The sequence below is a fragment of the Ornithodoros turicata genome, chromosome 9 (assembly GCF_037126465.1).
Source record: "Ornithodoros turicata isolate Travis chromosome 9, ASM3712646v1, whole genome shotgun sequence".
In the NCBI taxonomy this organism is placed as follows: Eukaryota; Metazoa; Arthropoda; class Arachnida; order Ixodida; family Argasidae; genus Ornithodoros; species Ornithodoros turicata.
The window spans coordinates 42,282,167-42,305,049 of NC_088209.1; the positions used below are offsets into that span (position 1 = coordinate 42,282,167).

Consider the following 22,883-nt stretch of genomic DNA (forward strand, 5'->3'; position numbering starts at 1 on the left):
TTTCCAGTTGTTTCTGTGACATGGCTGGTCTTTTTCTCGAGCTGAATGGAACCAACATTATTGTTGCCGAAAGCTCGATGCCGAAAGTTCAGTATTCAATAGTACCGACACATTGCAGCAACACGCGACAACCTGCCGAAAACCTCCCATCGTCATCGACACTCAACCCTCCTCTCCCCCTTTGATCCGTCCACGTCTTCAGCTAAACACAACCCAACGATACGGCACTGAAATGCGTCTCTACCGGCATTCCTCTCCCCCTCCCTCGTCGCACGCGCTTCGCCCCCATTGGCCGAGACACCTCCACGCGCGCACGAGCTGCGAGCCCGCCCACGTTCGATCTCTCCCCCTTCCTCTTTTTGCACGTGCTCGGGGGAGTCAAAGGAAAGGAGTGGAAAGGAAGGCGACGAGGGAATGTCGGGAATGTGACTTCCCTCCGTCTCTCCCTTTAAAGAAAGGGGGAAAAGGGTGAGGGAAGAGCGCGCGCTGCCGACGAAGGCTCTCGTCTGTCCGTCAGACTGTGCGATTATTTCCCCGTGCGCCCAGCGCGTTTTATAGGGAGCACTTAGCGGGATTAAAAAGCGAATAAAAAATAGGGAGCATCGACGAACGTCGGCGGCGGTACGGGTAGCCTCGTACGGAAGATCTGTGTCATGAGCACCACGACAATGCTGGCTGACCATAACAGAGACGTCTTGCTAGCCCTGCTCTCCAGGAACAAGCATCTCGAAGGTTAGCCATTCTCTCTTTCTATATACCCCCATCATATCTGTATCGGTGTTGAGAAGCGATCATAATCCGTGCGCCCGCACTTAGCTAAATTGCGCACAGCGCCACGGAGGCTTGGCAAGGAGGGTTTTCGCAATTGAATTAGCGCTGGTCTAACTTGACTTCTCTCCCCGTATGTCCGCGTGTGTGGAATAACCCTTGCCGGGGGGTCGTTTCCCTCCTTGGATGGTGATTTTGAGGGAAATCCGGTTATAACGTGCTTCTATCTGCTTGCGGAATGAAAGTGCAGTATCATCGCCGCTGTTTGCGGCTGCTGTTTGAAGATGGGGGGGAGGCCTGGGTGGTCGAACGCCTCTATGCGAGTTGCCATTCAGTTACGTCTTCGAGTCGTCACGCTTGGATTCTTGTGCCTTGTGGATATCACTGCAAACGTTCATGGACGTAAAGTGCGTGAGTGACTCGTTTTCAGCCATAATGGAGCACTTTATTCTTGCGTTTTTTTTTTAATGGACGTTGCGAATATACGAAAGAGCCGATGAGTACAGCTCTTACGTCCTCCCCCAGTAGGCTTCTAAGTACACTGGGACGTTCACCATCACAGAGGTTCACGATATCCTTTGGTGACAGCAAACTTGCTTGCATAGAATCCGATCCGACCTGTTCCGGTTTCATGCAGATTCGTCTTGTATACCTGACACCAGCATCGAATGTGGATAGTATTTCTCCGATAACTCACATCGACAATCCGGTACAAAGTAAAAAAAACAAACTTGATTCATATGATTCTTCCTCCTCGAAAGTGTTACGCTTATATTGGAACAGGGTGATTAAGGCGAGGAGCTCAAGTTTTATAAATTAAATCCTCTATTCTTTGGTGAGATATCTGTACCGATAGGAGCTTATCACGTGTGAGTATGAGTCTTTACCTACCGAGTGTTTTTGCGTTCATCATCATCAGTGATCTCTAGCGTTTCTCGGAGTTGATGACGCAAGCTGAATTATGCTTTCGCGCGTCCATATGTGTACAATCACCAAGCAATATGCCAGTTGTTATTGAAGAGAACTGGTGAATGTGTGTACGGCCATTAATCAGCATCTTTCTATATAGCGTATTTCTAAACTTCAAATCTGCATTTCTGTCAGTGTCGCTTGAATTGTCGCAGCAAGCTAGACTCTTGGTCTGCGTGACGTGGCTGGGTGGAGACGCGAACCAAATGGGGACTCGGAGGGATTTACATAACCGAGAAATCTCGCACATCCTACAACGGTTTAGACCTTCACACTGCCACTTCTGTGGAACAGTAGGATTTTCTTAATATAAACAAATGAATAAATAAACGGTTACTGACAGCTAGGTGGCTGCTTCGGAGAAAGCATACATTCCTCGTTTCCTGTAGTTTATTGCTAAAGTAAAAGAAGAAAAAAAAAAGAAAGCTACACTTATCGAATTAGCCCCAACTCGTAGCCGACTTCATTTTTTTGAGACGAATAATTTTCCAGTAATGCCTGAACAACGAAATTGGGAGCCTCGTCACTGCATCGTGGCGTACTATACATCTGTTTACCGAGTTATTACCGGTACTGCTGGTGCTGAAAACGGCTGACAAGCGAATGATAACTATAGATAAGCCTCGCCTGTTCTTTCTGCAATATAATCTTTCTGACTTCAACCTCCTCTCTTTCCATATTTGATCTTTTTTTTTTTTCTTCTATCACTCCCGACTTCCCCATCTCGTTCTTTGCTACGAGATCAATACATATACATCTGCACTACTGCGTTGAGACCCTATGAGGTTTTATTGCTTCTCGTCGCTTCTCTCTCGGCCGACCCCAGAGTTGCCAACGTTCCCTTTTTTTTTCCGCTCGTCTGAGACTGGAATATTCTCCCAAATATTCGAGGTGCAAAGGTCTGGCTCCCTTTTATCCCTATTTGCTTTCCTTTTCTTTTTCCCGTTCCTCCTTGGTAAGTTGAGAAGAAAATGTTGAGCACGTGGAAGAGTGGTTCTTCTCTCTCTCTCTCTCTCTTTCATTCCACGTGGGAATAAAGCAGCGACGAGATGTTGAATTATGGATGAGGTTCACCTTACAATAGGGATACGTGAAAAGTTTCTACTTCTCGCATGCAGAGCGTTCTTGTCTCAGAGGGCGCCACTGGTGAGATCGTCTCCTTTTTTTTTTTAATGCACTCCCTCTTCTGCTAACGTTCAGCTTTCTTTTTTGATACAGTGTGGCCAGAGATAAACTCTGCAGTTTCTTTCATGCAACGTCTTTTTTTTTCATTTCGACGGCCAAGTCTGGCCGTTTTGCTGGTACTAGACTTTCGGCTTCGAACATTGTTGAGGACTTCAGTGTCTTGATGGCAGGGTTGCCGATACACGTCGCAAATCTGTCACCTATAGATACGATTGGATTGGATAGCCATATCGACGACATCAATATGACCATGATAAGAACTCGTTGTGCGGTAAAATCAGCAGTGTGACGGTGAACTCCGCTAGTCGTTCCTGCGCAGCATAGTGCATAGTGTGTTGGTGATGTTCCGAAGAGACGAACGAAGAATGAAACGCGATGCACGTTGTACTAAAGCAACCAGTATAACATGCACGCGAAAGCCTCAAGTGTAATATTTTCTGCACCACAGCGACCCGTGGAAATCGCCATGAGTTTAAAGTGGGCTTGGCCTCAGCAAGCGTGTTGATGTGGGAGAGTACCCTTTACAGGAGCCGTTCCGTGCTCACTTTGAACCAAACTGCCCAGTGCTGGTGCGGCGACGTTTTGGACTTATGAACACGTGTTCTACGTGCAACCATAGAGCTCCGGCTACTTTTCTTCCCTAAAGAGTTCTTCACTATGTACACTCTTAAAAATGAACTTCACCACATAGCACGCTCCTAGCCAACCACGGGTGATATCGTTCCCTTCCTTGGTTTGTTGAAAACGGGAGGCGTACGCCTTTTTGTGACACTTATGCAGAAATGTTAATTGTCACAAAAAGGCGTACGCCTCCCGTTTTCCACAAATCATGTAAGAGAACGATGTCACTCGGGATGATGGTTGGCTTGGGGCGTGCTATGTGGTGAAGTTCATTTTTAAGAGTGTACGTTGGAGATTAGAGCTTGCTTTTCGCCGAAAATAAGCGCGTTCGAGGCGAGGTAGACTTCGCGCTGGCGCTACATATGGGCCACACTCGCTGATTGGTCCAGGGAAATGTCGTCTGCTACTCGGCTGTTCGGGGTTCTGAAAAAAAGCATTGATCCTGGCTCGGTCAGGATTCGGCCGTTCCTTCTATACCCAATTCTGCGAGGGAACTAGCAAACTGGTTGCGGCGGCAAAGGGGCTGGGCGCTGACGCCCACTGACCAGCGAACCAGAACGAGTTGCCCTGTAACGTCATCGGTGACGTGGCATCATACTTCGCCTTCTCATTATACCTGGAGTGACGATTTAAGGGTGAACGCGCGGAGTCATGTCTATGTGAGTTTTTTTGTTCTTCTGGGAAGCAAATTGCACACATCAAAACCTTTCGCGCTATTCGGTAAAATGACACACACACACACTTTCATCAGACGTCTTCATCTGAATTTTTTTTTTTTTTTGATGAGTCTATTAAGATGTAAGGGATTAATTTCACTCTGTTTCCAATTTCCCATAACAATCCGCAATCGGTAACCGTAAACAGCTAGAGTAACAGGAGAACTAACAGGCGAAGTAGATGGGTAGAAATCCAGCAAACCGGTAGAATGTAGGAAGGGAGTTGCCTCAGGACAGAAGCCGCCGATATTTCGAACAGAGACTGTTCTTCTTCTGGGCACCGTCCTCATCATTGGCATGGTATTTAAAGGGTTAGGTGTGACGTGTTTAAAGGTTCAGGTTCGGTACCTTTAAACACGTCACACCTAACCCTTTAAATACCTTGCCAATGATGAGGACAGTGCCCAGAAGAAGAACAGTCTCTGTTCGAAATATCGGCGGCTTTTGTCCTGAGGCAACTCCCTTCCTAACAGGCGAAGTGTAACTCGATATATGCAAAAAAAAAAAAATAATAATAATAATAAAGAAAATCGATGTAATACTGCTCGCGAAAAGTACAAACACAAACATACGACACGGAATCATTTTCCTAATATGGACGGGGGCAACGATTGCCCCTCTCATCTGCACCGGTTGATGTCCGAGTAATACGCGAAGCCCCTTCCAATGTATATAAGTAAGTTAACTTCTCTGTCGCTCCATTGCGGAAGACAGACGCGGAAGAAGTGATTGTTGCAGCTTCGATAACTGCGCAGGATGGAGCTTAAAGGAATGGCCGGTCATTTCTTTGAGCATCGCACAAAGTGTACGGTCCCTCGTTGCTGAATTATTGAAGAGAAAGGACTTTCTTTTTCTCCATGGAGCTTGCGAGCGAAAGACAAGCTTTATTTTCTTCTGTCCCTCCTTTTTTCGTGTGTGTGTTTGTTTGTTCGCCGAAGTCTTTAAAGAAAGAGCGAAAGGCCCATTCGTAACTTTTTCGTTTTTTTAGCTGCACCGGATTCTGCGGCAAATAGCGTGATCTGACCATTGTAGTGGATGAGGCAATTAAACGTGGAAGGACAAACACGACAGAATCATCACAAAGCCCAGTTGCATACTTTGCCCTCGTTGCTATTTTTTAAAGATTCGCAACTTTTGTAGAGATATTGGCTGCCTATCGGCTATATAGTCTTATGCACGTTTTTACCTACATCAGATCATGTTTTGCGTCACATTTTGCCAAGTATGTTGTTTTAGCATAATGCTTTTTTATTTTGACTACTCATAATTTTCACCACAGTTTTGGCGCACTATAGCTTTAGTTGCTTGTGATTGTTTTGATAAAACCTCAATCATCATCATCATCGTAGTTTCATGTGAAAAAAATGAGCCCCTTCACAATAAGGATCCCAAAAAGGTCAAAAGAGCTTTGAGGATGGAGCGTTGGTGTGGTGGATTTGGCCAGAGACCGAGCATTTTCGATAGAGTAATTTTGATAAGTAAATTTTCATATATGTAATTACTATATAGTTCTATATTTCTTCAACTGCCATCATTCAACGTGACCTGAGCTGACCCCTAGCACGAACATGGTCCATGGAACAGGTCTTTGATATGCGCAGCTTCTAGAAACCCCTCAACTCCTTCAGGGTACCCGTGAGAGAATGAGTGACGTCGACGTCACTCGGTGACGTATAGAGTACGTCAGAAGCAGACCCGAGCTGTGCCCGTAGCGGACGGATTTTCAGTGGGAAATAGGAGCTCCCTGCTGCCCGTTACGCTGATGCTACGTCACACTGAACTGATTACGTCACGCATCATGACAGATACGTCATGGATCGGGTCTTTAATGTCGCGCCACACCCCTCATGGCTGGTTTTGAGGGCGTTTTTCTAAATTAAATCGTGCAGTGACCAGGTGCCGTTAAACAAAAAAATAAAAAATAAATTTAAAAAATTCATGGTGGCTTCCGATTGGGAGTGCTTGATGAATGAAGCAGAGCTTGGAGCAATTCTATCATAAGGGGAGCTCGTTGCCTCTCGTTTTATTTTGTATAAAATACAGTGAACCCTCGTTAATATGACCCCCGATAATCTGACATACGCGCTTTACGACCATACTCTTGGGGAACAATGCTGTGAAACCTCTGCAAATCCATCCCGTTAATATGACAATTCCGCATTATAACCTTCCGGAACGACCATGGTCATAATAACGAGGGTTCACTGTATACGCCAATAGGCAATAATGTTGATACGCAATAATACGTAAGTTTATAAAAGAAGGAAATCGGCACGGTCATATTGGTTCTAATTATATATTTTTTTAAATTCCACGCTATTGGAACCCGTTGTTCCATGGAAGAAATCTCTTCCAGTAGAGCCACGATGACAAAGACGGGGACAATCCGTATTAATATCTCTTCCCCCGAGCGACCTCTATACTTGTCGACGCAACCTGGCGCCCTTTGTTGAATGACCGTCATTGTAATTCAAAGATGTCGTCCTCGTCATCCCCGTATAATCCACCTCAATCCGCTTAAATCTAGCGCATTATCCGGGCATGTTGCCCTATAGGGAGACAGATAGCGAGCACAAATCTCGAACCTGGTTGCCATGTAGGATTGGTCTCCATTGTGTTGCGGTGGACGAAAGATGATGAGCAGCGCGTAATCCCGGAGTAGCTGGACCGTATCCTGCATGATTGCGGAGGAAGCTCGCGGCCAGATGTGGAACTTCTGCTGTCGTTGCAGTTTGCTTTACTTTCGATATTACGGAACACTTTGTGCACTGTAACACACTCCTTAAAAAAAAAGACAAGAAGAGGAAAAGAAAGAGTGTGTTGTAGCTCCTTCTTCACTCTTAAAGAAATGGTGTACTTTCACTCTTTTTTCTTGCCACATATATCGCTCCCTTTTGGAGAGTACAATTACTCTCAAAAAGGAGTTTCCTCACTCCCTTCAGGGAGTGGGGTTACGCTTTAACTCCCTACTGGGGAGTAATGTTGTAATGTAATGTAATGAGACTCCTTTTTGAGAGTAATTGCAAGATGATCACTCCCTTTTGGAGTGTACAATTACTCTCAAAAAGCAGTCTATAATTAAGTAATATAAGCTATATATAAGCAGTATATATATACTATAATATAAGCAGTCTTTAACTCCCTACTGGAGAGTAATACTACTCTGCGGTAAGGAGTAAGGGAGTAACGTTACCCCGTGGAGGGAGTGAGGAGACTCCTTTTTGAGAGTAATTGTACTCTCCAAAAGGGAGTGATATATGTGGCAAGAGAAAGGAGTTAAAGGTGACTCTTTTAAAGTGTTGGGGAGTACTACACCTTTGCCACATGTATCACTCCCTCCGGAGTGCACAACTACTCTCCACTCGTTAAGGAGTCTCCTCACTGCCTTAATAGCTATATGAATGGAGTAATTGTACACTACAAAGGGAGTGATATACATATGTGGCAAGTTGTACTCCCCAAAAAGGAGTTTTTTAGGAGTGTAAAATATAAGTATAGAGTCTGACTTTAGTTAATGTCGCAATAAACTATGCGGAGCACATTTAATGTTACAAATGACGGCACCATTTCTCCTGAAGTCGGCCAAGGACGCATATTAACCACCTGTCTCTAATATTAGTGTATCCTCCCTTCAACCCTCCCTTCTAGTGTACTGCTGTAAATATTACTGCGTATTCCTTCGTCATCGATATTTCTCCTCGCCAAGTGCAACACTCGCACATTCCATCAGCCTTCGTCTGACATGCACGTACTGGCATGCACGTTCTCGGTACTGCTTCGTTTTATTCATTTATTTATTTATTTATTGTCGGATGCCCCACAAGCGACCCACGGCTCGTGCCAGCGAGCTTCCGCAGTCACTCCCGACTACTTCCGGTGACAGTGTGTATATATGATATCGATCCTTGTTTTCCCCCTCTGCTCGTCCCACCTGAATTTCCGCTCTCAAACCCTGCAGTGGCTGCTCACTTCCGGAATCCTTGTAACGGTTCCCCTCGCAGCTTCCTCGTGTCCTTAGACGTCTCTTTTCTGTGTCTGCTTCCCCGTCACCTATTGAAAGCAAGCCTCAAGCCTCCCCCACCCTGCTTCTGCGGTTTCTCCAATACCTTCTATTTTCATTGCGGTTTTTGGGGTAAAAAAAAAAAAGAGAGAATGAATTTTAGAGCTTATACACCGGAGCTTTGAGAATTGCCAGCGTCTAAATTGCGGTGTTAACGATACGAGTGGTATCTAGCGTGGGACTGCTGTTGCTATCACAATACACAAACTGGCAGCGTGGCTGAGTAGATACAGCATCGGTTAGCTTCAAAGCCGCGCTAAAAACTGGGATGTGCCTGGGTTTTCCCTAGGTTTTCCAGTACTTCGCGGATTTCCCCGTAAAATCTACCCAAAATGCATACTAACCCCTTATTCCAAGCAACTAGAAGAACCCAGTTTGAAACTATAGAGAGCACATATGCATCCGGAATTTCAACTTGTTAGAATAACAATAATAGTAAATCCAGACATACACGTGGGGTGGTTCCGTCGACCACTTTAATGTTGATTAATTTGATAAGTAATAATTAAATTAAGAATAAATTGATTTTAACCCCTTTTTTAACGTGCGCCGAAATGTCTCAGCGCACAGCATCTGCCGCTTCTTGCAGAGGAGGACATATTTAAGCAACTGCAATTGAATGATGGCAGATGAAGAAAAGACACCAGCAGTGAGACTCGAACCCACACCCTCCGACTGCCGGCAATCAAAAGGTGTGGGGTTCGAATCCCACTGCTGGTGTCTTATCTTCGACTCCCATAATTCAATTGCAGCGTGCAAATGGGTGTGTGAAGCTTGTGTTGTGTTTGTCCCACTATGTCTAATTGCCTCATCCACTATACAACGCTATGCACCTTGTTCCACGCTTTGAAACTTGGCAACCTCATCTGCCAGGTTTGCACCCACAACCTTAGGTTCAATAGTTGAAGCATACGGGTGAACACATCAACAAACCGCGGGCCACCGCGTTCCAGTTCCCTAAAAACGAGCATTGCCGTGAAGCAAAAGGACGGGGAAAACCACCAGAACCAAATTGCTTTTATGCTCCTTGTAGTCCCAATTGAAGCCCCACCCATTACAGCACACAACCCGACTAACTTTCTAACCGAATTACACGGCGTTTTTATCTTCCATCAACCCTGGCAATGTTAACCATGTGTACATAATCTGGTTACGTGTCGCTCGTCCCGGGAGAGTTGTCTCTTCAGGGGTGAGATGCCTCGAGGGGCCTTAAAGGGGGGCAGTGGGAGAACTTCCCCCTTCCTAATACGCTCACACGGGAGGAGGAACTAGCCTTTTTACAGGCGTGTGCGCGCATCGAGGTTTCGCACGGAGCTTTTGATGAAGAACAGACCGCTCTGGAAGGTGGTTCTGCTTCGCTTTAGACTGAATGGAAAAGGAAAAACGCCGCATGAGGGTTTGTAGGCTACGCTTGTGTGGATTGTGTTGTGGAGATGGGAAATTATTTTTCGCAGTGGGCCCACTGCACCAGGGCGTATACAGCGTTAGTGCTACACTTCAAGTAAAAAGTTCTTTGAGCATACACTCTTAAAAATGAACTTCACCGCATAGCACGCTCCTAGCCAACCATAATCTCGAATGATATCGTTATCTGCCCTGATTTGTTGAAAACGGTAGGCGTACGCCTTTTTTGTGACAATTATGAACAGCATAAGTGTCACAAAAAAGGCGTACGCCTCCCGTTTTCAACAAATCAGGGCAGATAACGATATCATTCGAGATTATGGTTGGCTAGGAGCGTGCTATGCGGTGAAGTTCATTTTTAAGAGTGTATACAGCGTTAGTGCTACACTTCAAGTAAAAAGTTCTTTGAGCATAGGTGCGTTGCCATACAACCATTAGCCACTCTCTGGACTGAACGCACGCAGGTTTATGCGAAGTCTAGGAAACATTCTGCCGTGCTACGCTCTTAAAAATGAACTTCACCGCATAGCACTTCTAAGTGTGAATGAAGAGTGAATGAAGTTCACTTCTAAAGAGTGTACATTGTAATTACTCCCCATTTTAACGCCAGGACCCTGAAACTTACTTCCTATGGACTCCTAACTCCTAACTTACTCTCTCATTCGAGAGAGAGTGTGTGTGTGTGTTAGGATTAAATGGCGGATGGACAACTTGGTCATTCAGCTCTCTCTCATTCCTTCCTGCCGCCCCCTCTTCATCTGCACTCTGAGTTGGGGAGCAATTACAGCTAGCCCTACAATTACTTTCAATTTTAGTTGCTTGTCCCCCGCAATTAACTCCCCATGATTGCAAAATGGTCGCTAATCTTCGCATACGCTTCCGTTCATTCACTCCCTAATATTTCTGGCTATGCGTCTAGCCTGCTTACCCTGTTTTCTCCCATCAGAGCGGATTCTCGTTAGTAAACCGCTCAGAACTATAACACTTGGTTCTTAGTTATGACACGGAGAGAACGAAAAAAAAAAAAAACATTATCGCAGGCATCCCATAATCATCCCCCGCGTATATACACCAAAGTTGCATCCTCCGCTCTCGTGGATGTTGAACATCCTTTCTTTATTCTCTGGGCATGAATCGCAAAAACGATCGGGGGAAAACTAAAAGTGACAGTGGCGCGTCGCCGCTGGTGTCCGCGGAGACGCAAATTGAGCCGGACAACCCGGAGCGACTGTTATCGTACAAGCTAACGCTACGTGAGAAGCTCGACGAACCGTGCGATATGAAAGCGCGAACTGACGGGTCTAGATAACCGTACAGCTCTCTAGTGGAAGATGTAATTTGATTAGCGAGCTGGGGACTTGTACAGCCGTTGCTGTGGATGAGTGAGAGGTTGTCACTCGTATACCCAATTCTTGTTTAGGACGAGCGTAGCAACATATGCGAAAGAGCAGTGATGGCCAGTAGTTAACTACATGTAGTTAAACTACTAGTTAAACTACCTGATTGTAGTTAAAAAGTAGTTATCAACTACTTGCAGAAATGTAGTGGCAACTACTAGTTAAACTACTATTTTAAGTAGTTAACTACAGTAGTTAGGTTACCTGAGGCGCCAACTACTTCCGATTTTGCCGCAAGCTTTACGGCACGATTGTGCTTCCGACTTTTACATCGAGCTACTTGTTTGATGAGAACGGAGGTGCAGAGCAATTGTGTCGTGCATGTGTACTAAATCTTCACTTTTAATGCTTGTCTAGTGAAGCCTCATTTGCTGCGAAATAATTCTGCAACTTAGTTTATCGCGTAGGCACAGAAAGAATCCCGCCGCAAGGTTTGTATTTGACGATCGTAGCAATGGCTTGAGCCAAAGTTTATTATTGCTCGCGATTCATATTTAGGTGTCCAAGAACACTACAAGGGATTGGTGTCGGTGGACAACGTTAAGTAGTTATAGATGTAGTTAAACTACATTGCAGTAGTTAAAAAAAGTAGTTTTAACTACTCCCCTCAAAAGTAGTTGAACTACTAGTTAAACTACTCAATCACAAAGTAGTTAGTAGTTATAGTTAAACTACTGTAAAAGTAGTTAGTGGCCATCACTGCGAAAGAGTGACGTCAGCGTTGACTTACATATGCGTAACGCAGTAGCTAATAACTGATGGATGAATGATGCCCCGTCGTCTATCGAGTCTATATCTTCTCGATTTTCCGCGAGACAGACGTCGTCACATTCCTGCTGAAGTTGACCCAGGATGCGAGCATCACTCCTTCGCCTTCCTGCTGCCCTCCCTCCATCTATATCCACGAATGGATGGATGGATATTTAAAGAAAGATATGTTCTTCTATTTTTCGTAGCCTACCTTTTTCTTTTTCTTTTTTTTTTCACCCACAAACGCGTTTTGGAGTAGCCAGTTCTGACTGGGTCGGGACTAACCTCTCCATATTTCTCTTTCTTTTTCCAATCCAAAGATATGTAGATGGCAGCTCCGCAAAATGTGTCTATACTCCGTAACACTTAAGGCTGAGTACTCACTTAACGATTGCTTGTGATTGAAGGGGGAAAATTGGAATGAGTAAAAGAAGCAGGGATAAAGGAATAGTTGAAGCAATAGTGAAATCACCGTCGCACGTGTGCGCAAAACTATAAAGAGCCGGGTATGTTCTATACATGACGTGCTTTCACTGATGCCGCTTCAGAACTTGCTGTCCGGCTAAGCGCCCCGGAAATATTTGAGTGAAGAACGGAACGACCCTTGCCCGCCATGTGGGTATACCACAGACCTAGAAGTTTTAGACAGTATAAGACCGGTTGTCCACTGCAGTCCGACTCCGATTGCAGCCGACAACGTGCTCCCGAGAAGACTGCACACACGTCTTTTCAGACGCAGTTGCTCGGCGACGTTAGCACCCGGCGTGTCGTGGCGTTTACGGAAAAGGCGTTCTGCATGCCGGAAAGGGCGGAAGGTTGCCCAAATGGCATATAAAATAAAATAAAATAAAACACCCACAACACATAGAAATGTCCCGTACAGTGCAATGTTCATACAGTTCAACGTTAGCACTTAAGAAAAAAAGAAAAAAAAAAGTGAAGTTCATGCTGTAGCCTATAAGGCTGTTTACGGATTCTGGACCATACACTGTAAACTTTTTCACACCTTTAAAGGTGTGCGCTATGCACATTCAATCTGGTAGTGTAACATTGCATCTCCAGGATGATATTTTACAAAATTCGGAAAGCATTACTAAAGATCAAGTGTCAGTGCAAATCTCGCTTTCATTATGTCTTGGATATAGTAGGTACGAGCTAATGCATATATGCATCGCTATCGATAATCGAGCACGCGCAAGTGTCTACAATACTGTTGAACAATGTTGAAATGTTGCAAGACTGAATTTTTGGAGGACAGACAACACTCGAGTAAAGAAAATTTGTGCGAAACCGTGCTCCATTATGATGTTACCGAAATTACACCTAAAAAGGCGTGCGCCATGCACTCTATTACACCTTTAAAGGTGTGAAAAGATTTAGAGTGTATAGTGTACTTTAATGAAATGAATTATGCGTGCGAAAACGTGACAATACGTGAAAATGCTCCGCGAAAACGTGGTTTAATTTTCGCAGGCCCATTCACCGAAACAGTTGATCGCATCGCTAACAAAGCTTCTGCTCCCTATACACATTGATAATGTGTTTTTCGATAGATATGCCCTCGTATGTAGCGTCTGGAAGCCTCCAGGAAGACAACGTCACTGCTTTCCATGGTAACCGCTTCGCGTAATGTTGCCAACTTCGCTCTCTTTCTAAGCAAACACTGGCGGTCTGCCGCTTGAGAACGCTTAAATACCGGCCATTTTTCTTGCGGTGCGGAGGCTAACAGAGTTAGCGTCGCGATCCTGGTCTGACCCGCAGGAAGTCGGGGGCTAAATACTTAATGTCTGCCCTCTGAGCCATTAACGCTGGCTTAGCTAATGAGACGAAATGGCGTCTGTTAGGCCCTAAGCGTATACCTTCTAAACGAGCATAAACGTCGCGTTTACGGCGGGAACGCTAACGGGATGTGTTAAGACGAGGTGTTTACAGATATTGCTCCGTTTCCGTGCCTCGTGTCTTTACCGCATGTTATACACTCTTAAAAATGAACTTCACCGCATAGCACGCTCATAGCCAACCAACGTCGCGGATGATATCGTTATCTGCCCTGATTTGTTGAAAACGGGGGGCGTACGCCCTTTTTGGGACACTTATGCTGTTCATAATTGTCACAAAAAAGGCGTACGCCCACCGTTTTCCACAAATCAGGGCAGATAACGATATCATCCGCGATGTTGGTTGACTAAGAGCGTGCTATGCGGTGAAGTTCATTTTTAAGCGTGTACGTTTCAGCTAATCTCTTCATTTTGATGCCTCTGATAAACGTGCACGGTCTACAGACCCGTATGCGTCACGAGATAGCTATGAGATAACCACGCCGCTAGCGTCTTGGACTTCACTCTTAAAAATGAACTTCACCGCATAGCACGCTCCTAGCCAACCATAATCTCGAATGATATCGTTATCTGCCCTGATTTGTTGAAAACGGGAGGCGTACGCCTTTTTTGTGACACTTATGCTGTTCATAATTGTCACAGAAAAGGCGTACGCCCCCGTTTTCAACAAATCAGAGGCGAGAACGATATCATTCGAGATGATGGTTGGCAAGGAGCGTGCTATGCGGTGAAGTTCATTTTTAAGAGTGTTGGATCGAACCATCAACATGGAAAGGAGTAAGCGGACGGGTTACAAACTGATCCACCGAATGATGTGATGGGATGGGATGGAGGAAGAAAAAAAAAATGGGCACGTCGGTCACGACGAAGTCAGACTAGCTACCCCGGGCCACTTAGCCACAGTTTGTTGGGGAAAAAAGGGAGAAACCCAAGTAGATCGGGAGGAGGAGGGGTAACCACCGAGGTCGGTGGTCTACTGCATTCATTGTCCACGATATTTGTATAAGGACGTGACGGGAATGCTTTTTTTCATGATACACTCTTAAAAATGAACTTCACCGCATAGCACGCTCCTAGCCAACCATCATCTCGAATGATATCGTTATCTGCCCTGATTTGTTGAAAACGGGGGGCGTACGCCATTTCTGTGACACTTATGCTGTTCATAATTGTCACAGAAAAGGCGTACGCCCCCGGTTTTCAACAAATCAGGGCAGATAACGATATCATTCGAGATAATGGTTGGCTAGGAGCGTGCTATGCGGTGAAGTTCATTTTTAAGAGTGTAGGTCACGAGCGTAAACATCATGTTGCGACGTAGGATGTGGCCACAGTATAGAATACGTGCTGGAGCATTCATGCATTTCGTGAATATCATGGATTTCAGTGGAAGGTCACCCGCTGCGAACCGCAGGTTTGCAAAGAGGGCTTCGACGTAAGAGTTTTATGGTTACGTTATGTTAGATTAGATAGCGTATACTCCCATGCGATGAGCCTGTCCGTAATATAAACGCATAACCTCACCGCATAAGGCGCTGCTAGCAATTAAACTTATCATTCTGAATGGTACCGGTCTCTCTCTCTCTCTCTCCTGATTTGTTGAAATGGGAGCCTTTTTTGTGACATTCTGCATTTATGTTAATGGTCACAAAAAGGCGTGCACCCCACTGTCTCGTCGAACGAAAGGTACCGTAATAATGGTTACATCGTGTTCATTAGTTAGCCTTGAGCTTCTTTTCTAGTTGGTTGGTAGGTGGCGTTTTCTTGTCGAGTAGAATGGCGCGTCCTGGGCCGACTTCGTAAGGAGCTCTGCCTTGCAGCCTTCGACGAAAACACCGGAAATGCACCCAGACAGCACGCCCGGTCCCGAGATTCGAAACCCGGGTCAACTGTCACTCTTATTAACTTCGTTACCGGCTGGTGATGACTATACGTTTCAGTAAAAGGGGTGTTATACGGACTACGTGCATTTCACTTTACTGCATCTTTGAAGCGCTTCCTCTGCCTCTGTGTCCGCCGTGAGAAAGAACTGTCGGGGCCCGTTGCGCAACAAGGATTAAGGAGACCTCCTATTGGCTGCAGACGCACCGCCCTCCATAATCCTCTAGATGAAAGTAACGCCGACTCCGGTGAGGCTGCCACCAATTACGTACGGATTAACTCGCTGTCTCTCCGATTTCAAAGGTGTTTTGCCGCCGACAGTGGTGGATCCCGAGCCGCGTGTGGCAACACTGCCAGAGCCAGTGTTGCCTTCTGCTGGGGAAAAAAGAGGCTGTCTCTGGCGCTCGGTGTTCATTACCAGGTTGTTAGGCTCTGCTTCTGAGCCGAGTTTAAGTGGCCATCGACATTATTGTCGTCTTTTTTTTTTTTTTTCCTTCGTGTGAGCCGGCTTTGAAAAGGCTTGTATGAGTATCATCACATGGAGGATCAGTTTGAGCGTGGGACTTTTGAGTTAAATTTACTTCGCGGGTTTCGAGAAACAGCGAGGAACAGCATTCCAATATCTTGCTACTAATAACATGGTTATATTAGAACATCTCAACAAATATTGTAAAACCCTTGTTGTTCGCGCGCCTCTAATTTTCGCGAATTGCAACTTGGCGGATTTAAGGGCATGCGAGAATTTCGAGCAGAAGTTGACACTTCCAAAACAGGGATACAATCGGAAAATTTATTTTCACACTATATGGTGCATTTGAACGGCTTTACAGCGCAAGCGTGCGCAACACCGCCTTAATTAAATGTAGAAGGACAATTTAAGGCGTATCACAAAGTAAGGGAACCAAGCCACGAACTTTAGCATCTGGATTTCGCGAAATTTAGTAGCCGCGAATATGTCCCCTGTGCCTGATTAATTCACGAAAAACTCGAGTGGGTTTGCAGGGGTAGGTTTGATGAGGGTTGGGAGGTGGGTTCGAGGGTTTTGCAGTAATCACACGAAGGAAAAAAAAAATGGGAAGAACAATATTTATGACTGATCCGATATTTTAGTTTGGTTACCTGTGGCACCTCAAGCATAAACGGATTACACATCCATGTGCAAGCACAGTTAATTCTATCGCGTGAGTTACAACCCACACGAAAGATGCATTCCGTAGATGTGACGCAACATTGGTACAATATACACGAGCACAGGCCCGGCTCGAAGTAAAAAGAAAGGAAAAAGTGAGGCACAGCACACAGAAATAACTCCCAGTTTACACTGCGCGGAAAGCGGGTAGAGGCGCTGTAGTCGGCCGCATAAAAAGCTACTATGGGGTCGCGTTTTAATCAAGTCTCTGACCCGAAAGCTATACGCCCGAAAGCAGCAGGTGCCCGAGTTTGTTTAAGACGTTGTACCGCTTCAATTGACCGCCGCTCCCGCCTCCCACTGTCAACTTCCTGGGTCTGTTGACGCAACGAGGGCGGGTTTTGTTCCACTGCTTTAACGATTCGCCCGTGCTCAGTGTGTATTGATTCCACGGTCGCCATCTATTGTACGAAAGAAAATGACGCTCTCAGATTTTTTGTTTGAGCAAACAGAAGAGAAAGTGATTACGTTTTCATTCGTATGGTTCTAGCGTACAGCGTTATCACGTACAATATTATTATTATTTCTAAGAAGTACAGGGGAACTATAGGTGACATACGAAGAGTATACTCGTTTGCGTCATGACTCCTCACTTGCATAACCGACACGTCTCATGTAAGAGGGACACCACAATATATCGATTTTTAGATAATAGCGTGCTAAATGCAATCTGGACAGGCCTTTCTAGTACAAAAAAATAATAATAAAAATAATGATAATACTGCTTGAACACGAATAGTTCCCGGCGAAAACAAACATTTCTGCTCTCTCAGCGAAAGCGCTTTTCATAAATTCTTCGCTTTTGACTGCTGCGGCGGATTGAAGCAGCAAATAACATCCGCGCGCACCCTCTAGAAACCCCTCAACTCGTTCCGAGAGCCCAGAAGTGAATGAGCGTTGCTGACGTCACTCTGTGACGTATGTACGCCGCTGCTTGCTGCGCACGTCAGTGACGTCACACAGACCTGATTACGTCACGCCAGGAGATCGGGCCTCCAAGGTCACCCCGCACCAGTTAGGGTTGGCTCCTGAGGATATTTTTGTAAATTAAATTCTGCAGCGACGAGACACCGTGCAGCGAAAATATTTTGCGTGGTGCATGGCTCGTGATAGACACCTTCAGTGTCATTTCATTGCTCATTTAAGAAGCAGTTTAACACTCAAGTGGGCTTCTAACTGCCCTTGTGCTTGCTGCTATGATTTCTGATTTCGTACGTATTACCTTCCTCTCTACACCGTTGGCTCTCATATCACCAGAAAAGCGCTCTCTGGTCATCACAAAGAAAAAAGTGATTTTCCCCATCATAGCAATAGACATGGCTATACAACATTTAGAATGCAGCGGATGTTTAAGACTACCATGAATACTCTAACAGCGATCATGAGGAAGTGCCCAATAACAATAATAAATACTCAACAAGAAACAGAGAGATAGAGAGGTGAAGATGTAATCAAATATGTTGCTCGTATTGTATTGAGAGTGCTAGAGATGATTTGGAAATGGGAGAAGTTGTTGACATCTAAATTGTTGTTTCATCGGTCTTGCGTTGCAACAATACAGCGGGGGTGTTAACACGGGCGGGTCTTTTTTTTTTTTTCCGGTGTATGGAGTGGTAGCAGAATGATGTGTTGCTTGTATCGATTTTAAGTTTACACAAAGTGGGTGGAAGCTGCGATTAAATTAGAATCGACGTTGTCTGTCTTCCTTGTTTGCGTTCGAGGCGGCGCAGTGAGGATACGAGAGAAGTGTTAGACTTGTTTAGAATGGACGTGCCAGTGCGAAATTCAATTTGTTTCAAACATGTTTGTTGTTCGTACGCTGAGTTGATATGTGGAGGGAGGTATTCTTTGTCGTGCGGGGTTGAAGATATTTTTCTGTCGCGATAACAGCGTTGCTAGAATTGCTAAGGCGTCAGCGTTGGTGCGTGGGACAGTCAATACCAGCGGAGTGTTCGCTGCTGTAGTCAGAAGTGCTGTGAAAAAGAAAGTCAGGTAGTCCTCAGAAATAAAAAGGGAAAAAAACCAAAGAAAAAGTTCTCTGTGCTCGTGAGGATGACCACAATTCCGATGACTTCCTCGTTTAATGAAACTCTGAAAAGTGACTTTCCTTTAAATGATTAGTCTAGGGCACATTGTAGGGAAATTAGTAACTAGAATAGCATACAAAAGTGGGGTAGTCGGTGTGACATTACTAGTTTAGGCTTCATTGCTGTTGACGTCATCATATCTTGTAGTTCTGGTGTTTTTTGTTCCTTGCATTAAATTCGTCAGTTGAGAGTAAGCTGTTTCTGTTGTCGTGTCTCCTACTTTGTCCGACGTCCCCCTTGGCAGCCTAAACTAGTAATAACTAGAATAGGTTCCGTTTCAATTGCGAAGTCGCATTCAGCTCCCTGATGGAAGTCTGAAGCTTTTCCAGGACAACGTGAGCACCATGAACATCACGACTTTCGCTGTATCGGAATTAAAGGAGCAGTGAGGCGACATTATACGAGGCTCCTGTTTCATTCGTCAGGCTGTCCATCGGGAGCCACCATGCAAAATATTTTCGCTTCGCGGTGTCTAATTGCGCAATCAAATTTACAAAAAACAATCAGAGAAAGCAGCCGCGGACGGCCGACACGATCCTCCCGTGACGTAGGGAAGTCCCCGTGCCCTCTTTTCTTTGTTTCTTTCTTCACAGCCCACGCGCCACTTAAATCTGCTTGAGCTGTGCAGCTCTACGTCAAGAGTCACGTGCCCGGGGACCACGTTACGTCACGACGATTCCTCGTTCTTCGATACGCTCTTTTCACGAGTGGAGGACTTTTCTAAAGGTGCACGAAACAGAGGGGGCCTCGCGCGCGCGCTGTGTAAGTCACCTGTCGCCAGTCGTCGTTCTTTCGCAGGAGCTCATTTTTATTCCTTGCAGAACACGCCGCAGCGAAAACAAAACTAGTCTTTTATGTCACCTCAGTGCTCCTGTAAGATTCGACACTTGCAGTCTTTGTCGCCGGCTGACTGTCAGACAGCTCCGCACGTATAGCAACTGTCGCTTCGCGGCGCTAACGCTGTATAAAACAAAGGTAGAGAGATACCTAAACATACACGGATTCAAATCGGACAGGTAAATGCCCCAAAAACAAAAGTACAGCTTGGTCTCTTTTTGCCATAGTTCGAGGTAACTCGTTACTGTAACTTGTAACTTAACTCGGTACTTTTGCGCCGTGGTAACTTTCAGAGGAACTCGTTTCTTTTTCAGGTAACTTTGCCAAAGTAACTTAAGCTAAGTTCCAAGTTACTTTTAATTCGCTTTTCACTCACGTCCACATATTTTCTTGCTTTCTCTCCGGTTCTTTCGTGGCATTTTATGCGATAAAACGTGATATTCAATCAATGACAGTATTATATTCAGGAAGTAAGAACCGCTGCCATTGAAATGAAGCTGACCCATTGTGCGCCCACATGGATTAAGAAGCAAAGCGTTCGAAATGCTGGACATAAATGACAACGATCTATGCGTCTGTCACTCCTCCGCGGGCAATTGAAGGTCTAACTCCACTGCTGCACCTGTGTAGTGCTATTTTGTGTCCGAAGTAACTTGGAAGTAGCTCGTTCTCTCTCTTTTTTTTAAATTAACTCCGTAACTGCTAGTTACATTTCAAGCTGAAGAACTTCGTTATTAACATAGTTACATTTTTCACACGGCAACTTAACTCGTAACGAGTTCTTTTGACGGGTAACTTCTCGATCTATGCTTTTTGCAGCCTACAACCTATACTACTGCCTTCATAAAATTCGCGAGCATTTATTAATGGCGAACACTTCGAAGGCTGTACGTATGTTTAAATTTAAACCACCCACAATTTTATTCTGCGACCGGCTTCAGAACGTCATCTGCGCCACTTTGAACAACCACATGTAGTGCACGACAGATTTGGGAGCCAGTTTCAATGCGGTGAGCGAAGCGGCCTATAACGCCAACATATCGCAAACTGTCACATCAATTTTCAATACCACAATTCTATTCTTACAAATTCGGCTGAATGGTTCACAAACCTATCTCCCTCAGCCAGAGTGTATAGCTGGACACGTTGAATAGGATTGAAGGGCGCTCGCGAACAAGTTTCACTCGATTCGGTTTCATCTGGCCACATTTTAGTACCGGCATTGGCCACGAAGCTCTGCGGGGGCGCTGAGGGAGCTCTTTTGTGTCGACCACGAAGTCAACAATGAGCCACAATGCGGGGGGAACATCCCCTTCTTTTTAAAGTTCCCCCCCTTGTACAGTTGGGGGAGGTTACACCTGTCATCAGAGCCGTGGCTAATGTCTCATTCTATTGCGAAGCCTAAACGCGGCTTTTATGGATGCGACTTTGATGATGGCCATCTGGCGGGAAATCATTTCCCGGGGAGAGAGAGAAAGAGAGTGAGAGAGAGAGAGGTTGAATTTTGCAGGAGCGGGTCTATCTTCAAGTTGTGGGTGAAATCAATTTTGGGTGGAAACTTTTCCAGTTAAGAGTAGGAAGTGCTGAGGCTTGTGGTTCTCAATCTCTTTCTTTCTTTCTCATCTTTCTTTCTCAATCTTTCGTCCGCTACCGAGTATAGTTTTATTTAATATTAATTAAATAAAACTATTGGCAAGATAAGATAAAATGAGGGTATTTGTTTTTTGCGTCAACTGCTGGTTTAACGCCTTGAGGTTCGAGGGTATGCTTCGTTCGCGGAGAGAGAAGAAATTACGCGATAAAAATGTACACTGAACTTGGCGTGTTTATCAAACGGTACTTATGCACGATAAATTAAAGGGGACATGCTCATTGCTCACTGGGGCAATACACGATGCAGATGCAATCGTGCAAGCAAGTTAGATGATACAGAGTTGGTCGTCCTCGGAAGCCGTATACTTCGCAGTAAGGTTATTTTAAAAATATGCTCCATTTGCAGCTACTATATTAAATAAATAAATAAATATTATTACGCACTTGTCGGGTCTGGGTTCGTTTCCTGCTGCACACCGTTTGGATTTGTCGTCGACTGTCCTGTTTTTAAATTACCACGATCGCGTGCTGGAAAATACTCCTGTGTTATTCGCCTGGTTTTAAGATATCGTAAACACCAGGTTCTTTCTTTTTCTCTCTCTCTTTTTTTTCGAAAACAATGATCTTCGGCTAAGTTAAGCCTAAATATAGCGAAAGCGGTGAAAGTCTCCAAGCCCAAACCCCCCACTAATAATTTCGGCCAACCCTAATCAAGGTGCCGGATTGATTTTCTTCGGAAGTTACAAGCGGCAGTATGAATATAAAATTCGTTTCAAAGTCATAAACCCATTCGTGGCTGTTATTGATATTACGCGAGTCATCGGGTGAGATCGGCTGAATCACGGTCTCACTGACAGAACCTCCACCCCCGGGGGCAGATGGCCATCCACTCTCCGAATAAATCTCAATAAACGATTGCTCTCCCCTGCACTGCATAAAAGGGGGATGCGGTAGAAGTGGGGGAAGTTTGTTAAGCCTAATCGCCTTGACTCCAACACGTTGCCCACACATACTGCACCAGCAGTGACATGGCTCCTAACATCCATGACTATAGGGGCAATTTCCGCATCAGTGTGAGGGTCCATGAATTATTTATTGGACCCTTTTTTTTTTTTTCGGGGACGTTGACAGTGACCTTATTCAACTCCGACGTGGAGCTAAATCGCTCGAATTCAACTCGCTTCTATAAATTTGACCATACACCCACAGAGTTCTTATAGCGACTGGGCGCGAGTAGACAAATTACTGTCTATGCCAAAGAGATTCCAGCTAGAAGGAAAAGGCGCTCGCCATGCAGTGTACAGTGAACCGTCGTTATTATTATGACCGTGGTCATTCCCGAAAATTTTGGTCATAATGCGGAATTGTCATACTAACGGAGGGGGATTTGCAGAGGTTTCACAGGCATTGTTCCGCAAGAGTAGGGTCGTAAATCGTGTATGTCAGATTATCGGGGGTCATATATTAACAAGATACAGTGAACCCTCGTTATTATGACCAGGGTCGTCCCCGAAAATTTTGGTCATAATGCGGAATTGTCATATTAACGGAGGATTTGCAGAGGTTTCACAGCATTGTTCCCAAAAGA

General features: G+C 45.1%; 1 protein-coding gene across 1 annotated transcript in view; it reads left to right on the forward strand.

Moving 5' to 3' along the window:
* The first annotated feature begins 539 nt into the window (after positions 1 to 539).
* LOC135368004 (LIM/homeobox protein Lhx3-like) overlaps positions 540 to 22,883 on the forward strand; it is a 54,766-nt gene continuing 32,422 nt past the window's right edge. Inside the window, exon 1 of the mRNA XM_064601087.1 lies at positions 540 to 732. Within this exon, the coding sequence (XP_064457157.1) occupies positions 654 to 732 (79 nt within the window). The 5' untranslated portion in view covers positions 540 to 653. The remainder of the gene's footprint in view (positions 733 to 22,883) is intronic.